The 19,828-nt window shown below is 38.2% G+C and overlaps 1 protein-coding gene across 1 annotated transcript; it reads right to left on the bottom strand.

Moving 5' to 3' along the window:
* Window positions 1–16,185: 16,185 nt before the first annotated feature.
* Window positions 16,186–18,013, bottom strand: LOC145662352 (uncharacterized). The gene has a single exon (XM_081727859.1). The coding sequence runs from the start codon at window positions 17,875–17,877 to the stop codon at window positions 16,426–16,428; it is 1,452 nt and encodes a 483-aa protein (XP_081583985.1). The 5' UTR covers window positions 17,878–18,013; the 3' UTR covers window positions 16,186–16,425.
* Window positions 18,014–19,828: the final 1,815 nt, after the last annotated feature.

Raw genomic sequence — 19,828 nt, 5'->3', positions numbered from 1 at the left:
ACAGAGGAGTTGAGCACCGAAGAATATGTAAACAGAAGCAAAATAAGCTAACCACAACATGTAGGCAGTGAAGTTAATATTTTCAGTAGTGTTTTGTATTTCCTATTGTGTCCTTTTGGTTGTTTTTGCGTGTCGATACAATGTCAATGCCCTAGAAGGCAAGAATATTTAATGAATATTGAAGAATATGAATATTTCGAGAATATTAGCAAAAGTAAAGAATGTTTCGGCTCTGAAAAATATAGAAATCGATTTTATTAATTTATTTTGATGGGTATGTCAGTTCAATGTAAAATATTTTTCTGTTAATGAATATTTTGTTCAATAATACATTCATGAATATTTTGGAAAAGAATAAAACTTACTAGCCGTGAATGCATCTTTCTTTTCGCATACGAAATCTAGTTAGCTTGTAATTTTAAGAAGTCATAGAAATATGTAGTCGATGTTTTTGGTATGCATGCGAAGCATGATCAAAACAGAGAGCAGTACGCATAGAATAAGTTTGCTGGGGAAATGAAATAGCTGTGGAATTCAGGGAAGAGACTTTCCTTAGTGTGACCGAGTTGAAAACAACCGAAGCTGTAGAAATTTCTCATTTAATCAGTTTCTATCAAAATCTCAGTTTAGATTTTTTTTTTTTTAATTACAAAATTCTGTTTCGAGATTTTTTTTTTTTTATTCAGATAGGGCTTTCACATACAACATTAAGATCTTCTTTGTGCTCAGTGCCAGCTCCACTCAGAGGTCGGTGTCCCGTGTCTGTAGTCGTGGTTCACAACCTATTTCCGGATGGGATGGGGATGATGAACTGCAGGCCTGGATATCGGACTGTGAGTCGAGATGGAAGAGAGTTTGGAAGCTTTATATTTCGGGCCAAATTTGAGTTCTATTTTCCGTAGATGATTGGCTTGGTGAGTGTATCAGTGACTGTTGATGACGAGCCCATACGGGCCCAGTAGGTTCGGTGTCACTAGTCAATGATACATTCAACATAGCATGTAATCTCAAGGAAAAGGAACATCATACAAAAACACAAAATAGTCAATTAATTCATTTTATTTATTTATACATTTTTTTTTTAAAGTTAAAATGGCGACCCCTTATCCAGGATTTCTGTTGTTTCAATCCTACGCGAGCGCTAAGGAAAGCAAACAATCACAGCGAAGTATTTGTAATGGGGATCATTACGACAATCGCTACATTGAATGAAACATGGTCACTTCTGAATCTGTATGTGCGTGATGTTGTGGGAAACAACCTTCATGAAAGTGGAAATGTCTGTGGGTAGCAGATCAAGTAACGAATCTCGTCATCCGAGTGAATACATATGCTGTTCTGATGAAATTGCAGGGTTTAGTGTTTATTGTGACAGCTGTTTTAGATGGGTACATGCCCAGTGTTATGGATTGTCAGATGAACAAGTGCAGGAGTTAGACAAAAGTAGTGAGCCGTGGCTATGTAAGCCTTGCCTGGCGAAGCAGGTGACAGTGTTGCCACTGCCGAAATCTCCGGAAACTGAAAGTGATGAAGGCGAACGTGGAACGCGGGGTAGTCCGAACAATTCTGACAAGGAGGAAGGAAGTCGAGGAAACGTAGCTTCCGGTTCAAATGTACAATTAACAGACTTTGCGGCCATGATGGAACGCTTCAGTCAAACTTTAACTGTAACCCTAAATGAAAAATTCGAAAAGGTTGACAGTAAATTCCAGGACATTAATAGTAACTTTCAGGCAATGAATGAAAAATTCGATAATGTAAAGTTTGAGTTGTTACAAACGATTAATGAAAAAGTAGCCCATGTGAACGAAGACGTAGAGGTTGTTAGGTCAGAAGTTCGCGATTTATATACCTCTGTTGGGAATTATCAGAATAAAATAGACGCGCGGGTAGATGCCGTTGAGGAAGGTCTCCGGTTATCGGTTGAAGCGCAGAATCGGCGATGTGACGACTTGACAAAGGAGTTCTCACGTCTCGAACTCAGTACCCAAAGGTCGTGTCAGGCACTTGAAGCCAGGATTCAGACGTTAGAGGGAAAACAGAACCAAAGAAAAGATAAACGGTGTAGTCGTAAACGAGCGCGAGACTTTGTTGTCGGTGATGAAATCGAGTCTGACGGGACCGAGTCAGACATCCAAGTGGATGTACCGGTCTCTTCAGTTGGGGAGACTCGTACTATTCCCACGGTGACTGTCTCTGTCTGTCAGCCGACCGACATTCACGGCACAAATGTCCTTCCCTTTGAATTATCTACACGTACGTTGAACTCAAACAAGTCACATACGTCCTGTGTTGAGACAATAGGTTGTCAGGCGTTGTCCAGGAGGTCGAATCCATTGCTAGTTTCATCTCAGGTGTCAGGATTTTCCAATCCTAGTTGTCGGTTGAACCATGTGGTGTCCTCTAATAATGTAGCAGACATGACTCCTTCGTGTGCTGGAGTTCAGGAGGGAATATGTGGTCGCGCGGTGGTATCAATGCCAGACAACTTAATTTCTGGACAAAATTACCAACACTATTCCATTTTCGGTCAAAATCACTTGGGTGCAAAGAGCCCCGTCGTTGGCCACAATTCTCCCGTGAACCCCAGTAGAAGCGAGGAAGGCTTTAGCAAACGAACGCTAAATTTAAGACTTTCTGAATTAAATCACTTACCCACATTTTCTGGTGAATACGGTTTGGCTAGAACATTTCTAGAAAATTTGGAACAAACTTTTAAGGTAATTTCGGCATCAGAACACGAACGTCTAACCTTGGTACCTTGTTGCTTAACAGCTGGGGCCAAGACATGGTTCCAGACTGTATGTCAAGACATTAATAGTTATGCGGATTTTGTGCGTCTGTTCCGAGAACACTATTTTTCGGCGAGAATGGAGAGGTTGCAAAAGAAGTTCATTCAGGGAATGAAATACGATCGAGCGAAGTACAGCCGATTAACGGACTTCGCGTGGAAAATTGTAGCAGAATATTATGCTGTGGCACAACACCCGGATGAAACCGAACTGATTGAGATAGTCTTGGATTGCTTACCAGCTGGTGATGCCAAGTTGTTGAGGGCTGTTGAGCCAAAGAACATTCAACACCTTATGGTGAAAATAGCTGAGATAGAGGGACATCCAGAGCCTAGTGAACCGGTCACGGACAAGAAGTTTAGACGCTTTCAGGTGCGTCAGGCGAAAGTCGTCAAAAAGACAGAAAAGTCAGGGAAACAAACCACCAAAGATACTTCGTCTCAGACGGAGGAAGACGAAAGCAAGAGGAAGGAAGGAAGTTCCAATGGCAAAGGAGATGACCGATTTTCCGGAAACCGGGGTCGAAGAAGAAATTTTCAGTCTCGAAGACCATGGCCCAATCAAGGAAGACAGAATTGGGAAAGAGATGGTAATGGAAATCGGAATGCTCCGTATGGGTACAACGAACGCTACTATCCAGCAGCGATGAGTTATGGGTATCCGCTGGGTACATCTCAGACATGCGCGCCAAACGCGATGAACTCAGCAGGAGCGCAAGCCTATCCGGGATACGCGCCGAATTTACTTCCTGGAGGGGGAGTAGCGGCTCCCACGTCCACTTCTTCCCCGGGAGTGAACATGGTGATGTCCACTGGATGGCCTCCGCAATACACGACATTCGTACCTACGATGGCTCAGCCACCGGAAACGAACGGGAATAGTTTGGGAAATGCGTATCGCAGCCCTCATTAGGGGAGAGTGTGGACTGCGATGTGGATTCCTCAACTCCCCAAAAAAGAACAAGATCGGTTAGCGAGTGGTCAAAATTTCCATTTGGTAACAACCTCGTTCGATTTTAATTCTAACCTTCCAAATTCGAAATTCAATGTTTTGGCAGATTCCGAAAATCGGGAAACAAAATTGGGCACGCCTCTGTTCTCGATTCGTTTCGTGATCGACGAGAAGGAGTGTGACTCCAGTGCGGGAAAAGGTATCCTTTTAACTTATCCTTCGCCCACGTTAAGTTGTTCAGTTGGAAGTTTAACTCTAGTTTGCATTCTGGATTCTGGAGCGGACACGAATTTGTTGTCTGGAGACGTTTGGAGGAGAATCAAGGAGATTTATCCGTCAGCTAAACTTCGTCCAAAATCCAACATTTCATTACGAGGTTTCGCAGGAGACGAATCTTTTCAAGTCAAGGGTTTTCAGATTCTAAATTTCACGATTCAAGGTTACGTTTTCGAGGTTCCAGTCTATGTGATTCAGAAATTGAAAACAGATTGCATTCTAGGTTTTCCCTTTTTTATTCGGTATCATGTTCTTCTAAATTGTAAAACGAAAGAAGTCTCTCTTGAGACTGATTCTGGTCAGACCATCTCCATCAACATGGAAAAGCAGCATTGTTGTCGAGTCACAGTTGCGGAAGTATCATCAGATGAAGAGGAAGACTCTTTGTACCAACCAGCTATTTCGAAAGAAGACATTCAAAATTTTGTTTCTCAGAGAACTGATTTAGATTCGGATTCTAGGAATCGTTTATTTTCTTTGTTGATCAGGTTTCGTTGTCTTTTTACAGAGAATCCCAGAGTCGTGAAGGTTGAGCCGTATAGAATACAGCTTTCAGACGACGTTCCCGTGGTAGGAAAGTTGTATCCTGTACCTGTTCACCTCCAGAAAGAATTTGAGCAAGTGCTGGACAAATGGTTGAAACTTGGAATCATCATAGAAGGTCCTTCACCTTACAGATGCCCTGTTCATATTGTGCGTAAGGCGTCTGGAGAGCTAAGGCCTGTAGTTGATTTGCGTGGTATCAATGAGCGTGTGATTGCACCAAAGATTCAAGTCGAACCGATCTCCGATCTAATCGCGCGAGTCAGTGGTGCAACCATTTTCACCTCATTGGACTGTACGCAGTCATATCACAGTGTCCCGATCCATCCAGACTCTTACAAATACGTCAGTTTCATTTACAAAGGTCGTCAGTATCAAATGACACGTCTAACCATGGGTTTGAAATCATCTCCGGCAGTTTTCCAATCGATCATGCATACTTTTTTCGGCCTAGAACCTTTCAAAAACTTTCTCATTGTCTATCTTGATGACGTCCGTTGTTTTTCATCATCTATTGACGAACACTTTCAGCATTTGGAAAAGGTCTTTGAAACTCTTCGTTCGGCAAATCTTTCGCTCAATTTTCAAAAGTGTAATTTCCTTCAATCACAAATTCCTTTTCTTGGCCACATAATTTCAGGATCTTCAGTCAAAATTAATCCAAAAAGTAACGAGGCCATCCGTCACTTTCCTCTGCCGCGGACTAAGAAAGCTTTACGAAGATTTCTTGGTCTCGTGGGATGGCGAAAGCGACATTTTCCTGACTTTGCAGGGTTAACAGCTCCATTTTATGATCTTCTAAAAAAGGACCGAAAGATTGAATACTCTCCGGAGTTACTGAAAAAATTCGATCAGTTGAGAGAACTTCTAAGTAGTCCTCCCGCACTTGCGCAACCGGACTTCAATCTTGATTTTCATTTGTACAGCGATGCGTCTGCGGAGTCGTTGGCCGGCTATGTGGCGCAATATCCTCCGGGACAGGATGATCCGGAGGTTATTGCATATGCGAGTCGGCGGATAAAACCGCACGAGGCCTCGTTGTCAGTGTTCCAGTTGGAATTAGCTGCAGTTCTTTTCCTCTGCGAGAAATTTTCATACTTCATATTAGGTCGTCGGACTACGGTCCATTGTGACAACGCTGCAGTCACGTATGCTTTCAGTTTAAAGAACCTAGATGCTCGAACAACTCGTCTTCTGCTTAAACTGCAACGCTTTGATCTTCAGTTCATTCACATCAAAGGCACGGACAATGAAATCGCAGACCTGTTGAGTCGCTATCCTCCAGAGATTCCTCAGGCAGAAGAGGATCATTTTGTAAATTTCTTGACCGCGGAGGACACGGACTTCTTGAATGTCACGGAACTGAAGCGAGAACAGCGGAAAGATCCGTATTGTAGAAAACTACATGCCATTTGGAAGGGTTGTCAAAACAATACTAGGGTACGTGTGGAGAATAATTTAGTTTACGTCAGAAATTCTCAAAATTCTGTTTGGTTGCTGGTCATTCCTTCCAGCTCAGTGAAAAATATTGTTTCGGCAATTCACAACAAAGGCCATTTTGGAGTGAAGCGATGTTTGTCGTTCGCTAAGGCCATGTTCCATTGGAGAGGTATGCGTGAGACTTTTACAAAGTATATTCAAGAGTGCCTTCTTTGTGCACGAACCAAATACTCCTACAGGGTGATTAGAAAGGAGCCCTGTCATGTTGAGGCGTCTTCTTCCTTTGAGAAGCAATGCCTCGACCTGGTCGGGCCTCTTCCTAAGAGCCAGGGATATAAATATATCTTGTCCATCTTGGACGTCTACAGTCGTTTTGTGTGTTTCTTCCCTCTTCGGACGGCACACACAAGAGAGATTGTGGCGGTCCTGGAAAAGAGATATTACTATCAGCTACCATACCCGAAGTATTTGGTGAGTGACCAAGGTCCGCAGTTCTTGTCGCGCGTCTGGAAAGAGTTTTGTCAAAAACACCGGATAAAACATATACTTACCACGCCATACCATCCGGCTTCACATGGCATTATCGAACGCAGACATCGTGACCTTCATCGCATTCTCCGCCTATATTGCAGTGACAACCAGTCCAAATGGAGTAATTTTCTAAAAGCAGCCCAAGATTTGTGTAATCACTCTTGGTGTGATGCTCTCGGATGTACTCCAGCGGAGCGTTTCTTGACGTATTCAGCATCCAAGAGCTTCAAAGAAAACTTCGTTTGGCCCAAAGAGACGGTGCAAGTAAATGAAGACAAGAAATTTGTAGTTTCTGTTCCGGCAGCAGAACCGAAGAAGGAGAGAAAGCTGCGGAAACAGCAAGACATCGTCACAGAAGGTTCTTTGGTGATGGTGAAAACTCATCATATATCGTCAATACCCAAAAAGGTGTTTGCTAAATTTATGCACACATATGTCGGACCTTACCAAGTGGTATCTGTATCTCGAAATTCGGCGAGATTGCAAACTCTGCATGGAGAAAACATAGGAGTTCAGAGTTTTGACAATCTGAAACTGTTTCGCTGTTCAGAAGAGAAAAGAAAGGAATTATTAGAAGGATGAAAAAAAAAAAGAAAAGAAAACTTAGTTTATAGGTTAAGGTTAGGTTAGGCTTGATTAGAATGTATAGTTGTAATTAGAGAAAAAAAGGGAATGTTTTATCTTGTATAGTCTCTAGTAATTTAGTAGTAACAAAAAAAAAAAAAAAAAAAACTTAAGAAGAACTCATAAGTTCAGATTTTTTTTTCTCCGAAGCTCCCGGAGGATGTTACCTTATGCCCAGCATAATGTAACATGGCCCGATGCTTTTGAGCACCTTGTATGTTGGTAGAAAATTTTAAAAAATTTATTTACAGTGTAAGAGAAACTTTTATTTTATAGTGGAAGAACAGTAGGTCGAGAATTTTGCGTAATTTTAGTACAACAGAGCGTTTCGACAGATAGTATATGAGGATTACATGATTATTAATTATATTTTATATATTTTACGCATTTATTCATGAATATATTATTATTTTAGACAAATAAGTATATATTTCAGCTTTTTCAATGGTTTTCAGTTCATTTCTATTCATATTTCGGCATAGGGAATCTTCACAAGAAAGCTAGAAATTTTATTTCGTAAAATCTTCTTCAAAATTCCAAATTAATAAAGTCAGCCATAATTTCTTCTTGGTGCATCTCTTTGTTTCGAAGTAAAATTATCTGATTGGATAATCCACAATCACAGCTGCGGCTGAGATTTCGGTTCTCTTTGATCTTCGCACAGAAGCCTATCATCCGATCATTACGTCATGATTATCTTCCAATTAGGGATCATCTTCTTGTAACTCTTTGTCTTACGGCGTCAGCCATTTCAGGAGTCAGACGTGCAGTGTTTAACGTCTGCAGAAAAGTGGAATAATTTGTGATCACGTTAAATTGTGTTAAATTTTGCGTTCTGGCGAATATTGGAAATTGTTATCAGAGATAAACGTACGGTGTTTGGTGTTTTAACAGACTATTACTCCAGAAATAGTCCAACTGTGAAGTGACTTCGTATAACATAATGGATACTAGCCTGTAGATTTCTAGTGGTATGGAATGAGCTCCTTAGCAAATTTTGCGTTCTCGATCATCCAGAGAACCTAAGAGAAGCCAGAAGGAGACGGTGAAGGAGAGAGAACTTTGAGTAGTGGTGCAGACATCGAGGAAGAAGAAGTTAAGCCACGCTCGATGCTTCTTTCTGGATAGGTGCTGTAGGAGTTAGTATCCTAAAACATTTTTTTTTGACCACGTATTACGAGTTTCCCAGGAATCTCGCGTGGAAGCTTTATCAGGAACTTTTTTTTTTTTTTTGTTATTAATATATCCGTCCAGTCGCTGTGAAGAAGAGGATTCATGTAAGTAAGGAATAGTGAAAGTGAATCTCAATCCAGGTATTTGGCATCAAAATTTCCTTGTTCTGACAAACATGTGTGAATATATTTTTCTGGTGTAAGTGTAATATTCGTGATATGAAGCATTAAGTTCGTAAAGTTTCCCTCAACGCCGCACACATGTAGATTCAGGCAATGTGACATCGTGTTTTCATTCGATGGGGGGGGAAAAGATAGCTAAAATCTCAGCACAGAGCGATTGTTGTAATCTCAAGAAAATGTGTGTACCACACACATATTTTCCCCAGTGATGAAAAGATGTTTTAGATTCCCCAAAATCTAGAAAGTATTCATTTCGGTAATTCTGCTCAAAATTCAACTTTTATTTATTTTGGCATGTTTTCTTTGGTTTTTGAAATAGAATGATTATGAATGTCGAAGATGTAAACAAGTGTCAGTTTCACGGCTACTGTCAAGTGCAAGGGTACATGCATTTTGCGTACCGATAACTGAAAACTTTCATCAGTAGGCTATACCTACGTAATATTTTAAAAATCTGATACCCATCAAGTTAGAAATTGCAATTTTTGTCAATTACTAGTAAATATCTTTCCTTTTTTTTTTTTTTAAGAAACTCAATATATATTCTGAGCGACACTGATGCAAAAATAACCACTGCGTCTTCGGCAGGATTGTGGTAGCGAAGCTAAACAAAATATAGAATGCAAAATAAGTATGGTGCTTTATGAAATATATGTGTGATTTTTTTTTTAATATATATATGCTTGTCTAGGTTAAGTTAGATTAGTTAGATTAGGGCTTTAGGTTTAAGTGTGATGTCAATATGTACATGAATGTTTCGCCTGTGCTAGATTGTCATGTGGGTCCGAGCTGAAAAGAGGTCGCGAAGAGCGTAAATCCTCTACGCCGGCCACAATCTCGACGCACAGAGGAGTTGAGCACCGAAGAATATGTAAACAGAAGCAAAATAAGCTAACCACAACATGTAGGCAGTGAAGTTAATATTTTCAGTAGTGTTTTGTATTTCCTATTGTGTCCTTTTGGTTGTTTTTGCGTGTCGATACAATGTCAATGCCCTAGAAGGCAAGAATATTTAATGAATATTGAAGAATATGAATATTTCGAGAATATTAGCAAAAGTAAAGAATGTTTCGGCTCTGAAAAATATAGAAATCGATTTTATTAATTTATTTTGATGGGTATGTCAGTTCAATGTAAAATATTTTTCTGTTAATGAATATTTTGTTCAATAATACATTCATGAATATTTTGGAAAAGAATAAAACTTACTAGCCGTGAATGCATCTTTCTTTTCGCATACGAAATCTAGTTAGCTTGTAATTTTAAGAAGTCATAGAAATATGTAGTCGATGTTTTTGGTATGCATGCGAAGCATGATCAAAACAGAGAGCAGTACGCATAGAATAAGTTTGCTGGGGAAATGAAATAGCTGTGGAATTCAGGGAAGAGACTTTCCTTAGTGTGACCGAGTTGAAAACAACCGAAGCTGTAGAAATTTCTCATTTAATCAGTTTCTATCAAAATCTCAGTTTAGATTTTTTTTTTTTTTTAATTACAAAATTCTGTTTCGAGATTTTTTTTTTTTATTCAGATAGGGCTTTCACATACAACATTAAGATCTTCTTTGTGCTCAGTGCCAGCTCCACTCAGAGGTCGGTGTCCCGTGTCTGTAGTCGTGGTTCACAACCTATTTCCGGATGGGATGGGGATGATGAACTGCAGGCCTGGATATCGGACTGTGAGTCGAGATGGAAGAGAGTTTGGAAGCTTTATATTTCGGGCCAAATTTGAGTTCTATTTTCCGTAGATGATTGGCTTGGTGAGTGTATCAGTGACTGTTGATGACGAGCCCATACGGGCCCAGTAGGTTCGGTGTCACTAGTCAATGATACATTCAACATAGCATGTAATCTCAAGGAAAAGGAACATCATACAAAAACACAAAATAGTCAATTAATTCATTTTATTTATTTATACATTTTTTTTTTAAAGTTAAAAACTTGCGCTATATGAGTTCTTTTTATTTGATAGCTTCATTAATGTAAATTATTTTTGTAATATTTCAAGTCATTAACATTATTGACGTAGTAAGTTTTTCTGGTTCATATAGTATGTATGATAAACTAGTCTTAATGTTATTTTATTTATAGCATAATAATATTTGAATAGTTAAGATTCTCACAGCAAATTATTAATTTACACTAAAAATCAACAGAAAGGAAAGAAAGAAGCCGAATTCTTTAACTGCTAAACTCAAACGACTGTTGCCTTCTACATACATGCATGTAACAGCCATTCAAAAGTCATATCGTTTGTTGTTTTCTTCTTCTTTTTCTTTTTCTTCTTCTTCTTCTTCTTCTTCTTATTATTATTATTATTATTATTATTATTATTATTATTATTATTATTATTATTATTATTATTATTATTTATGAACTGAAGTTTGTGGTTAGATTCTTAAGATATAAATTAGAACCAGGCACGCACCCAGAAATTTTTGTGCAGGGTATCGAGGGGTTGTAAGGGGTGCAATATTACAAGACACAGACACATTATTCTGCACCCGAGTAAACAATAAATAACTGCCAATAGCGGAAGTCGTGCATCCCAGAAACACTTCTTATATTTTGCTTTTGAAAAGTGAGTATATTTGTGCTATGCTAAAGAGAAAAAAAAATTAAGTTTTTGATAACCTGATAGTTTAATTTCATACTGTAAAAGTTACATGGGTATTGCAGCAATAACAAGAGCCAGAGCAATTTTAACGGAGCAAGTTATGTCATCTCTTGGTACGGGGGAGGGGGGCATGTACCAAGGGACTTAAATTATTGTACCTAGGGACAATCATAAATCTGATGATAATCGATTATTGCTAACTAATTTGTTTGTTAAATTAAACAATGATAAATACAATATAGAAATCATAGTTTTGTTTTCACATTCTCAATAAGATGGGAATTTTTGCATTGTCAAGTAACTTCGTAAATACAAGGAATATAATGTTACATAAAACAAATAATATTGTAGTTTTATCACATTATTTGCTGAAATAGCATGTAATGAGTATGGTACTAGGCATATTGGTATAAAAAAATACAAATTCATAAGTTTCAGAGTTACATGAAATAGCTATCATCATATTCAAAGTAATGTCCCTTGGTACTTGGATCGCCCTATTTATAAATAAAAGTAAATTTAACGAAAGGAGTGCATAATAAATTAAAAATCATCAGAATATAGAAGTAATACATAGGTATCTTAAATATGCTGCGGCATTTACTTCTTACTTCCTGGAGCATTTACTTGTGTATAAAAAATGATTATTTCTTTGTTCGCAAAGGTTTGTGTAATTGAGCCACAATACTATTTATTTGAGTTTCTATTAGACGTAAGAGTAAACTTACTTTCGCTCAGAATTGCACGAGTGAAACAGTAATAAAAATAATGAGTTTTCATAATTAGAGTAGATTTTAAGTATACATTGTTCGGCGTAAGCTCTAAACTGCGATAAACAAAGCCACGTGAAACTAAATCTCGCTGATTTGCTGTTGTCCTACCGACGCTTGTACTCCTCCGCAAAATAGGTCATGTGATTGCATTATTACTTTTACTATGAAGCTTCATATAAAACTGCTATATTATTATAAATGACAAAAATATAATACGGATAATAATACTGCAATCGAGTGTGGCTACTGAAACAATAGAAATGAACACTAAGCATGCGCAGTAATTATGGCGCCAACTCAACTGTGGACGGGTGTTCTGCTTTTGGTCTGAAAGATGACTGGCATGAATCTCAGTTCCGCGAGTGTTGTGATGAAACACCAAGACAAACCTTTACTCACTAAGCAACAATTGTTTACGAGCGAAATTCATTTTTTTTTTTTTTTTAATCTTTCGAGATTCTTTTCTTTCTTTTCTGCTGCTGCTGTAACTATCTGGACAACACGAGACAGTATTGTCAAAATGCTCGTGTATTATTTGCTCCTCCCCGTGGGGAGTGGGAGTGATACATCACTAGCCAATCGTATTTGTGACAAGCGAAAGGATACAAATATTTTGTTTATCGGAGTTTAGAGCTTACGCTGCACATAGTTATTTAGTAGCAACAGAATACAGGAAATATATAATTTTAAGCATTTTTTTGATGTAATACATTTTCACTGAACTGAATATATGATAGTGTCGTGTTGGGATAATGAGTGCGGACTAAGGGTAGGGTTACCATAATTTTTTGATCCAAAATACGGACAAGCCTTACAATAACGATCCATCAAAGATACAGTGCCCAAACACAGAACAAATATTTTAAAATTTCTTATCTAAAAATCACCTTTTTCCAGGTTATCACACAATTGTTTACTGTGAAACTTAAAATACTATTGGAAACTAGCATGTTTTATACTTATTTCATTAACACAGATATAATAAATCATGCCATTAAATTACATATATTAAATCTAATCAAAAGAACCGTGGAATGGAAAAATGAGACACTTTTTAAAAACATAATCTACTTTATTCATAGTAACTAAATTGCAAGTTAGATGATGAAAACACGATTCTTTTCGCCCGAGATTTTAGCTATTTCCGACTCGGAAATTTTCGGACAGCTCCAAAAACTGTCAAATACGGATATTTTCCTATTTTATGGTTTGTACGATACGGACCCAAAAATACAAACAGTCCGTACAAAATATGGACGTATGGCAACCCTAGCTAAGGGGCTTATAAGGAAATATAAAAAAAATATTATAATAAGGTCTTCTAAAATATTTTCCAATTTTCAGAAAATATCCTAGTTACGCCAATGACTTCAAGTTCGGGGAGGATAATTGCCTCCTTTGCCCGTATAAATAACGTTCCTCAGAGAGATGATTCTATGAGATAGATTCAGCGTTCTAAAACAAAAAATAGTCCCATCTACGCCCTTATTCTTCTGAAGTGGTAAATCATATTGTTCGAACATTTATCGTAATTTCACCAAGTGAAACAAAATTTACTTGTCTATTAGAGCATTGGCTTTTAACCCGTCGCGCGGTTCGAGGATCGGTGTTGGTGCGCGAAATTATTTTCGCTTAGTGTTATTAGGAGAATAATGATTTCTTTTTGACCTTTCTAACAAGGGAACCTTCCGAAAATGATAGTTGCAGTGAAAGATGTGGCCTATGCCAATTGAAAGAGCTGTAACAGAGATGAGCATTCCTCAAAAATTAGCTGCCTATAGCAATAGGTTCAAGAAATATAAGGGGTGGAAGTTCGGGAAACAGCAAGGTTGGACAAGGGGGAAAAGTGCAAATTCCGCAAAAAAAGGGGGACACGGCAAAATACAATGCTGACAAGTGATGTATAGAAAGAGACTTGCCACAATAGGGGACAAATGAAGGCCACCAGTGGAGTTACAGTTGGAGTTGCAGTGTTGCCAACTGCAATGAAAAGTACATGTTTTGCAAAGATCACTATATGTACTGAGTCCAATATTCAGTGTCATGTAGAACATAAGGTATGACGTGTATAATCAGTGGTACAATCTAACAAAAGAGAATAGAAAAAACAGAAGTACGAAAAATACGGAAAAGACGAAGTTGGCTATAATGCGCCACATTTGAATTTGATCACGAGCTGTGCATATTAGAATGAACAAAACAAGAAGCACTAACTATGCAGGAAACCGACGTACCTAGAGTCGAAAAGAAAAACAAGTTCCAAAGTTGGCAGCACTGGCCATGAAAATCCAGACAATTCTAATATAGTTAGGCCACTCGCTTCTCAAAAAGAAAATTCCGGCAAGAGGCATTAGCCTTCGCATCATTTGTACATGCTCGTCCACATTGTACGTGCAATTGTTCTATGAAACAATGGTCCAAACAGAAGATACATTTGCAGTGAGCACAGCGGAATACTGCCAATACGTCATACATGGTACAATGATCGCCTGTGAATGTCTCGAAACAGTACTCTAGAGGTGAAGGAACCTTTGGTGGTCTTTCTATCACATATCCACACCAGTAGAAAGCAAACATAATCAAAGGCTTGATCTGCTGTGTGTTGCTGTCTGCAGTGCTATCACCGCCTATATGATGTATCCAGAGTGTCCCACCTAACTCTGCGACTGAAATAGTTTCAAAGCGAAACAAAATGTGACACATCCAGTTGTGCAGGAATGTACCCATGTCAGCGGGCGAGAAACTTCTGTGAGACGCAAGTGTCCCCAAGTCCCCCATCATAGGGTCCCAGGGGCCAACTTCAAACTTTCAAATAGCACCATCGAGTTATATTTCTTTCGATAAATCATGGAATATGCAACAATGCATATCAGAAATATTTACTATATGGGATTTCAAAATGGCCGCCAAAAATATCTGCTCGGTGACAAGAACAACGTGCATTTTTGGCGGCCATTTTGAAACCCATGCTTCATATGGCAAATGTTTCTTATAGGCGGTGTTGTATCTATCCAGAGAAATATCATCCGCCCCCTGTTCCCATTTGAAATGTTGCGGTTGACCCCTCGAGATTTATGATGGGGACCCTGGGTACTTGCTTTTTACAAAGTTTTCTTGGCCCTCGACATGAGTACATTTCTGTGCAATTGGATTTGCAACAACTCTTTTCGCTTCGCAGCAATTTGAGATCACAATGTTCGATGCCATGTTAAGACACAACATATATTTGTGGCGGCCACTTTGAAAAACATGCTTCATATAGCAAATGTTTCCTATGTGTTGTTGCACATTCCATGATCTATGGAGAGATCGGTCCCTGTTGCCATTTGAAAGTTTGAAGTTGGCTCCTGGGGCCCTATGATGGGGATCCTAGGGGCACTTGCTTCTCACAGACTTTTATCATCCCCTGACATTGGTATATTCCTGCACAACTGGATTCGTCACATTTTTGTTCGTTTCTCAAATCTTTCAGGTCACAAAGTTTGGTGGGACACCCTGTATATTCCCACATACGACCCAACCATGACATAATGTTTACTTCTATTATAGGTTGTTGGCTCAACCCAACCATTTCATGTTCCCCGACTTGGCATTGCCTCAATCACTTTAGCATTGATGCATTCCGAGTGATGCCTGTTGCCGGAATTTTCTTTTTGTGAAGCGAGTGGCCTAACTATATTAGACTTGTCTGGATGTTCATGGCTAGTGCTGACAACTTTGGAACTCGTTTTTCTTTTCGACTCTAGGTACGTCGGTTTCCTGCATAGTCGGTGCTTCTTGTTTTGTTCATTCTAATATGCACAGCTCGTGATCAAATGTGGCGCATTATGGCCAACTTAGTCTTTTCCGTATTTTTCGTACTTCTGTTTTTTCTATTTTCTTTTGTTAGATTGTACCACTCATTATACACGCCATATCTTATGTTCTACATGACACTGAATATTGCACTCAATTCATATAGTGATCTTTGCAAAACATGTACTTTTCATTGCAGTTCCCTTGTCCAACCTTGCTGTTTCCCGAACTTCCACCCCGTATATTTCTTGAACCTATTGCTATGGGCAGCTAATTTTTTGGGAATGCTCATCTCTGTTACAGCTCTTTCAATTGGCATAGGCCATATCTTTCACTGCAACTATCATTTTCGGAAGATTCCCTTGTAAGATATAGCTCCGTCTTTTCCGGTCCCTGAGTATTAAAAGGTACTTTACTAGAGTAGCTAAAATCTATAGATAAAAGCACGTCTCATTACATCGGAAAACAGACTTTAATACTGGAATTGGAAATATATATATATATATAGGCTACTTCATATCTGTTATCAGGAATTTAGGAGTGTGTTGATTAGTTCTTAAGGCTTAGGAAAAATCAGTTGTGATTTGCTGCTTCTACTTGTTTGATGAAGATGGTACATTGTTAGAAGCTACGAAGTCTGGATCACAAATTAAGTTCAAAACAGATTATTCAAGATGTATGTTTTATTTTGAGAAAAATATCACGTCACTGCAGTTAGATATATTTTTTCTACCATCTTCTGTGAAGAATCCCTCTGTTGTACCTAAAGGTTCCCTCTGACATTGAAGGCCGCATAATTCTTTGAGTTCCACGTGGACCTTTAAATGTTGCTTGGCGAGAAACTTCTTCATGTTTAAAAGTTATGCCTTCAGTCTTTCTGTGAAGGATTTTGGCACGGGTGGTCCTAAAAAATGTGTTGATGTACCATTTGTCCCTTGCACTGTCTTTAGTATCTTTAATATACGAATAAAAGGCTTGCTTAGCACTTTTCTTCATGTAGGCAGCAAAAGCACTAGATTCCGCTTTCGTCTTCAAACAATGCAGCTTGTGTCTCTGTTTCACATACATGAGTATGGATGGTGATGTGTAATTAGCCACCAGCTCACGTAATTCATCAAGTTCTACTATCTTTTCGGCCAAATCCGCCTCGTAGTAAGAGTATTTTCTATCGAACTCTTCTCGTGACTTGTTCTGAATTTTTCGAGCCTTATCTAACCTTTGCAGTGATTGTGCCTTGTCACTAGCAACAACTTTCAGTGAATTTACTTCAGAAAAATACCGGCTCAAATCCCCTTTGATTGCTGCAGACAGCTCTGTCTTTTCCTCTAGTTCCGACTTCAAGCTCTTATTGAGGATTAATAAATAGTTGAAATCGCCCTCGACAATTGTCGCTCGCAGGATCTCTTTGTCTTTAAGATCTGTCAGTAATTGGCGGTTACTAGCACGCAGTTTGCTCAATTCAAGTTTGTATCTTTGTGCAGAAAAATGCCATTTTTTTATGATTACATCCATACGTGCCAATAACTGCTCTCCAGAGACATTCTTACGGGAACACATGATGTTGTTGTACCATTCCGTAACTTCAGCTACACATGTTTTAACTTCGCGCGTTCGTTCTTTCATATTGTCACATTCATATTCTAACGTTTTCACTCTCTTGTTAGAGGTCTGTACGTATTCCTTTAATGTGTTGTACAGTTTGTCGAGAAAGATAGGCACCATGCAGACCTTTTGAGCAAGCTTTAACGATGCTTTTTGAACTCCAGTGCCAGATGAAAATAACGAGTCGTCCATCGACTTCCTACTCAGCATGCTACCATCTTGGGATAAAGGAGATTCAAAAGATATGTTACTCACAACACCATATGACCTATTACTTGATGTTAATTCCTGTTCATAGAGAATACCAAATTTGTCTAACTGTGCTTCAAAAACTTCGTTTTCTGCGCGCAATAATCTGTTCCCATTTTTAAGTAGCTTTACAGCATTTTTCAACTCAAAGTCGGACATATCGTCTGGACATTGTGCTACAAATCCTTGATAGAATATGTCCGATGGATATATCCTACGATCTCTAATAAAAGGTCTATTTTGTTTGTGAGAACTTGAGGTAAAGAATAAAGAGGAAGTTGTACTTTTCCATGACCCTGTTTCCGTAGCCCTGCGAAATAGTTCAGTCATATTGAGGTATCTGCGGCAAAGAAGATAGAAACACAACACAACAGAGCGTTCAGCGACAGAGAGGAAATAAATAAAGTTCGTTTTCAGTGTTCAATTACTAGTAACAGTTCTTTCTTTATGTTTTCCTATAAGTAATTCTCTTGCTATAGAAACCAAAGTTTCCTAACAATTACCTTTGACATTTTGCGAGACGTTTTGTATCAAAGTATATGCATTGTCCTAATTTTTTATTTATAAGTGAGACCTTGTGAAATTATTGTTAGTCATCACATACCTAATATCTTGCTCATACACAGCAAGAGAGTATTTGTATAAATCATTTATATAACTGCATATGCTACTCCATTGTTTTCTACGTGTATCTACTTGAGAGTGTAAGCAAAAATTACAACAGGAAAATAATTAATAATTTCCGAAACTCAATGAAATAATTTTACTACAAGATTTCTTAGAGTTTATAAATATATATTACAAGTGGTTCCTATTTCCTCAAGCGCAACCCTAGAATTTACCATCCTTCCCCACAAATTTACCTTTCTTCCTCGAATTTACCATTCTGACCTCATATTTACCTTTATTTATCAAATTAACCATTCTTCCCTCATATTTATCTTTCTTCCTCAAATTTACCATTTTTCCTCGAACTTTACCTTCCTCAAAGTTATCATTCTTCCCACCAAATATACTTTCTCCCTCAAATTTACCATTCTTCCTGTCAAATTTACCTATCTCCATCAAATTTACACTTCCTCCTTCATATTTACCTTTCTTCCTCTGATATACCATTCTTGCCTCTAAGTTACCTTTCTTCCTCAAATTTATCATTTTTTCTTCCAGATTTACCTTTCATCATCAAATTTACTATTCTGCTCCAAATGTACTTTCTCCCTCAAATTTACTATTCTGCCCCCAAATATGTCTATCTTCCTCAAATTTATATTTCTTCTTCAAATTTACCATTCTTTCTCCCAGATTTACCTTTCTTTATCCAATTAACCATTCTTCCCCTCAAATTTATCTTTCTTCCTCCGGTATACCATTCTTACCTATAAGTTACCTTTCTTCCTCAAATTTACCATTTTTTCTCCCAGATTTACCTTTCCCCATCACATTTACCATTCTGCCACCAAAATATACTTTCTCCCTCAAATTTACTATTCTGCCCCCAAATGTACTTTCTCTCTCAAATTTACCATTTTTCCCTCAATTTTATCGTTTTCCATCAAATTTACCTTTCTCCCCCAAATTTACCATTCTTCCCCATATTTACCTTTCTTTATCAAATTAACCATTCTTCCCCTCAAATTTATCTTTCTTCCTCAATTTTACCATTCTTGCCTCCAACATTACCCTCCTCCAATTGACCATTCTTGCTCCAAGTGCGCTTTCTCCCTCAAATTTACCATTCTTTCCGTCAAATTTACTTTTCTCCATCAAATTTACCATTCTTCCCTCATATTTACCTTTCTTCTTCAAATTAACCATTCTTCCTCTCAAATGTATCTTTCTTCCTTTGATATACCATTCTTGCCTCTAAGTTACCTTTCTTCCTCAAATTTACCATTCTCTCTCCTAGATTTACCTATCTCAATCAAATTTACCATTCTTCCTCCATATTTACCTTTCTTCTTTAAATCAACAATTCTTCCCCTCAAATTTATCTTTCTTCCTTGCCTCTAAGTTACCTTTCTTCCTGAAATTTGCCATTCTTTCTCCCACATTTACCTTTCTCCATCAAATTTACCATTCTGCCAACCAAGTGTAGTTTCTCCCTCAAATTTACCATTCTTCCAGTCAAATTTACCTTTCTCCCTCAAATTTACTATTCTTCCCCATATTTACCTTTCTCTATCAAATAACCGTTCTTCCTCTCAAATTTATCTTTCTTCCTCAACTTTACCATTCTTGTCTCCAAATTTACCTTCCTCAAATTTATCATTCTTCCCTCATA

This window comes from Thermobia domestica, chromosome 10 (genome assembly GCF_964235325.1).
Source record: "Thermobia domestica chromosome 10, izTheDome1.hap1.1, whole genome shotgun sequence".
Classification (NCBI taxonomy): Eukaryota; Metazoa; Arthropoda; class Insecta; order Zygentoma; family Lepismatidae; genus Thermobia; species Thermobia domestica.
This window is presented reverse-complemented; position numbering and strand designations above follow the sequence as displayed.

Excerpts from the sequence above, each read along its gene's own strand:
- LOC145662352 (XM_081727859.1), bottom strand. The coding sequence starts at position 17,877 with ATGACTGAACTATTTCGCAGGGCTACGGAAACAGGGTCATGGAAAAGT.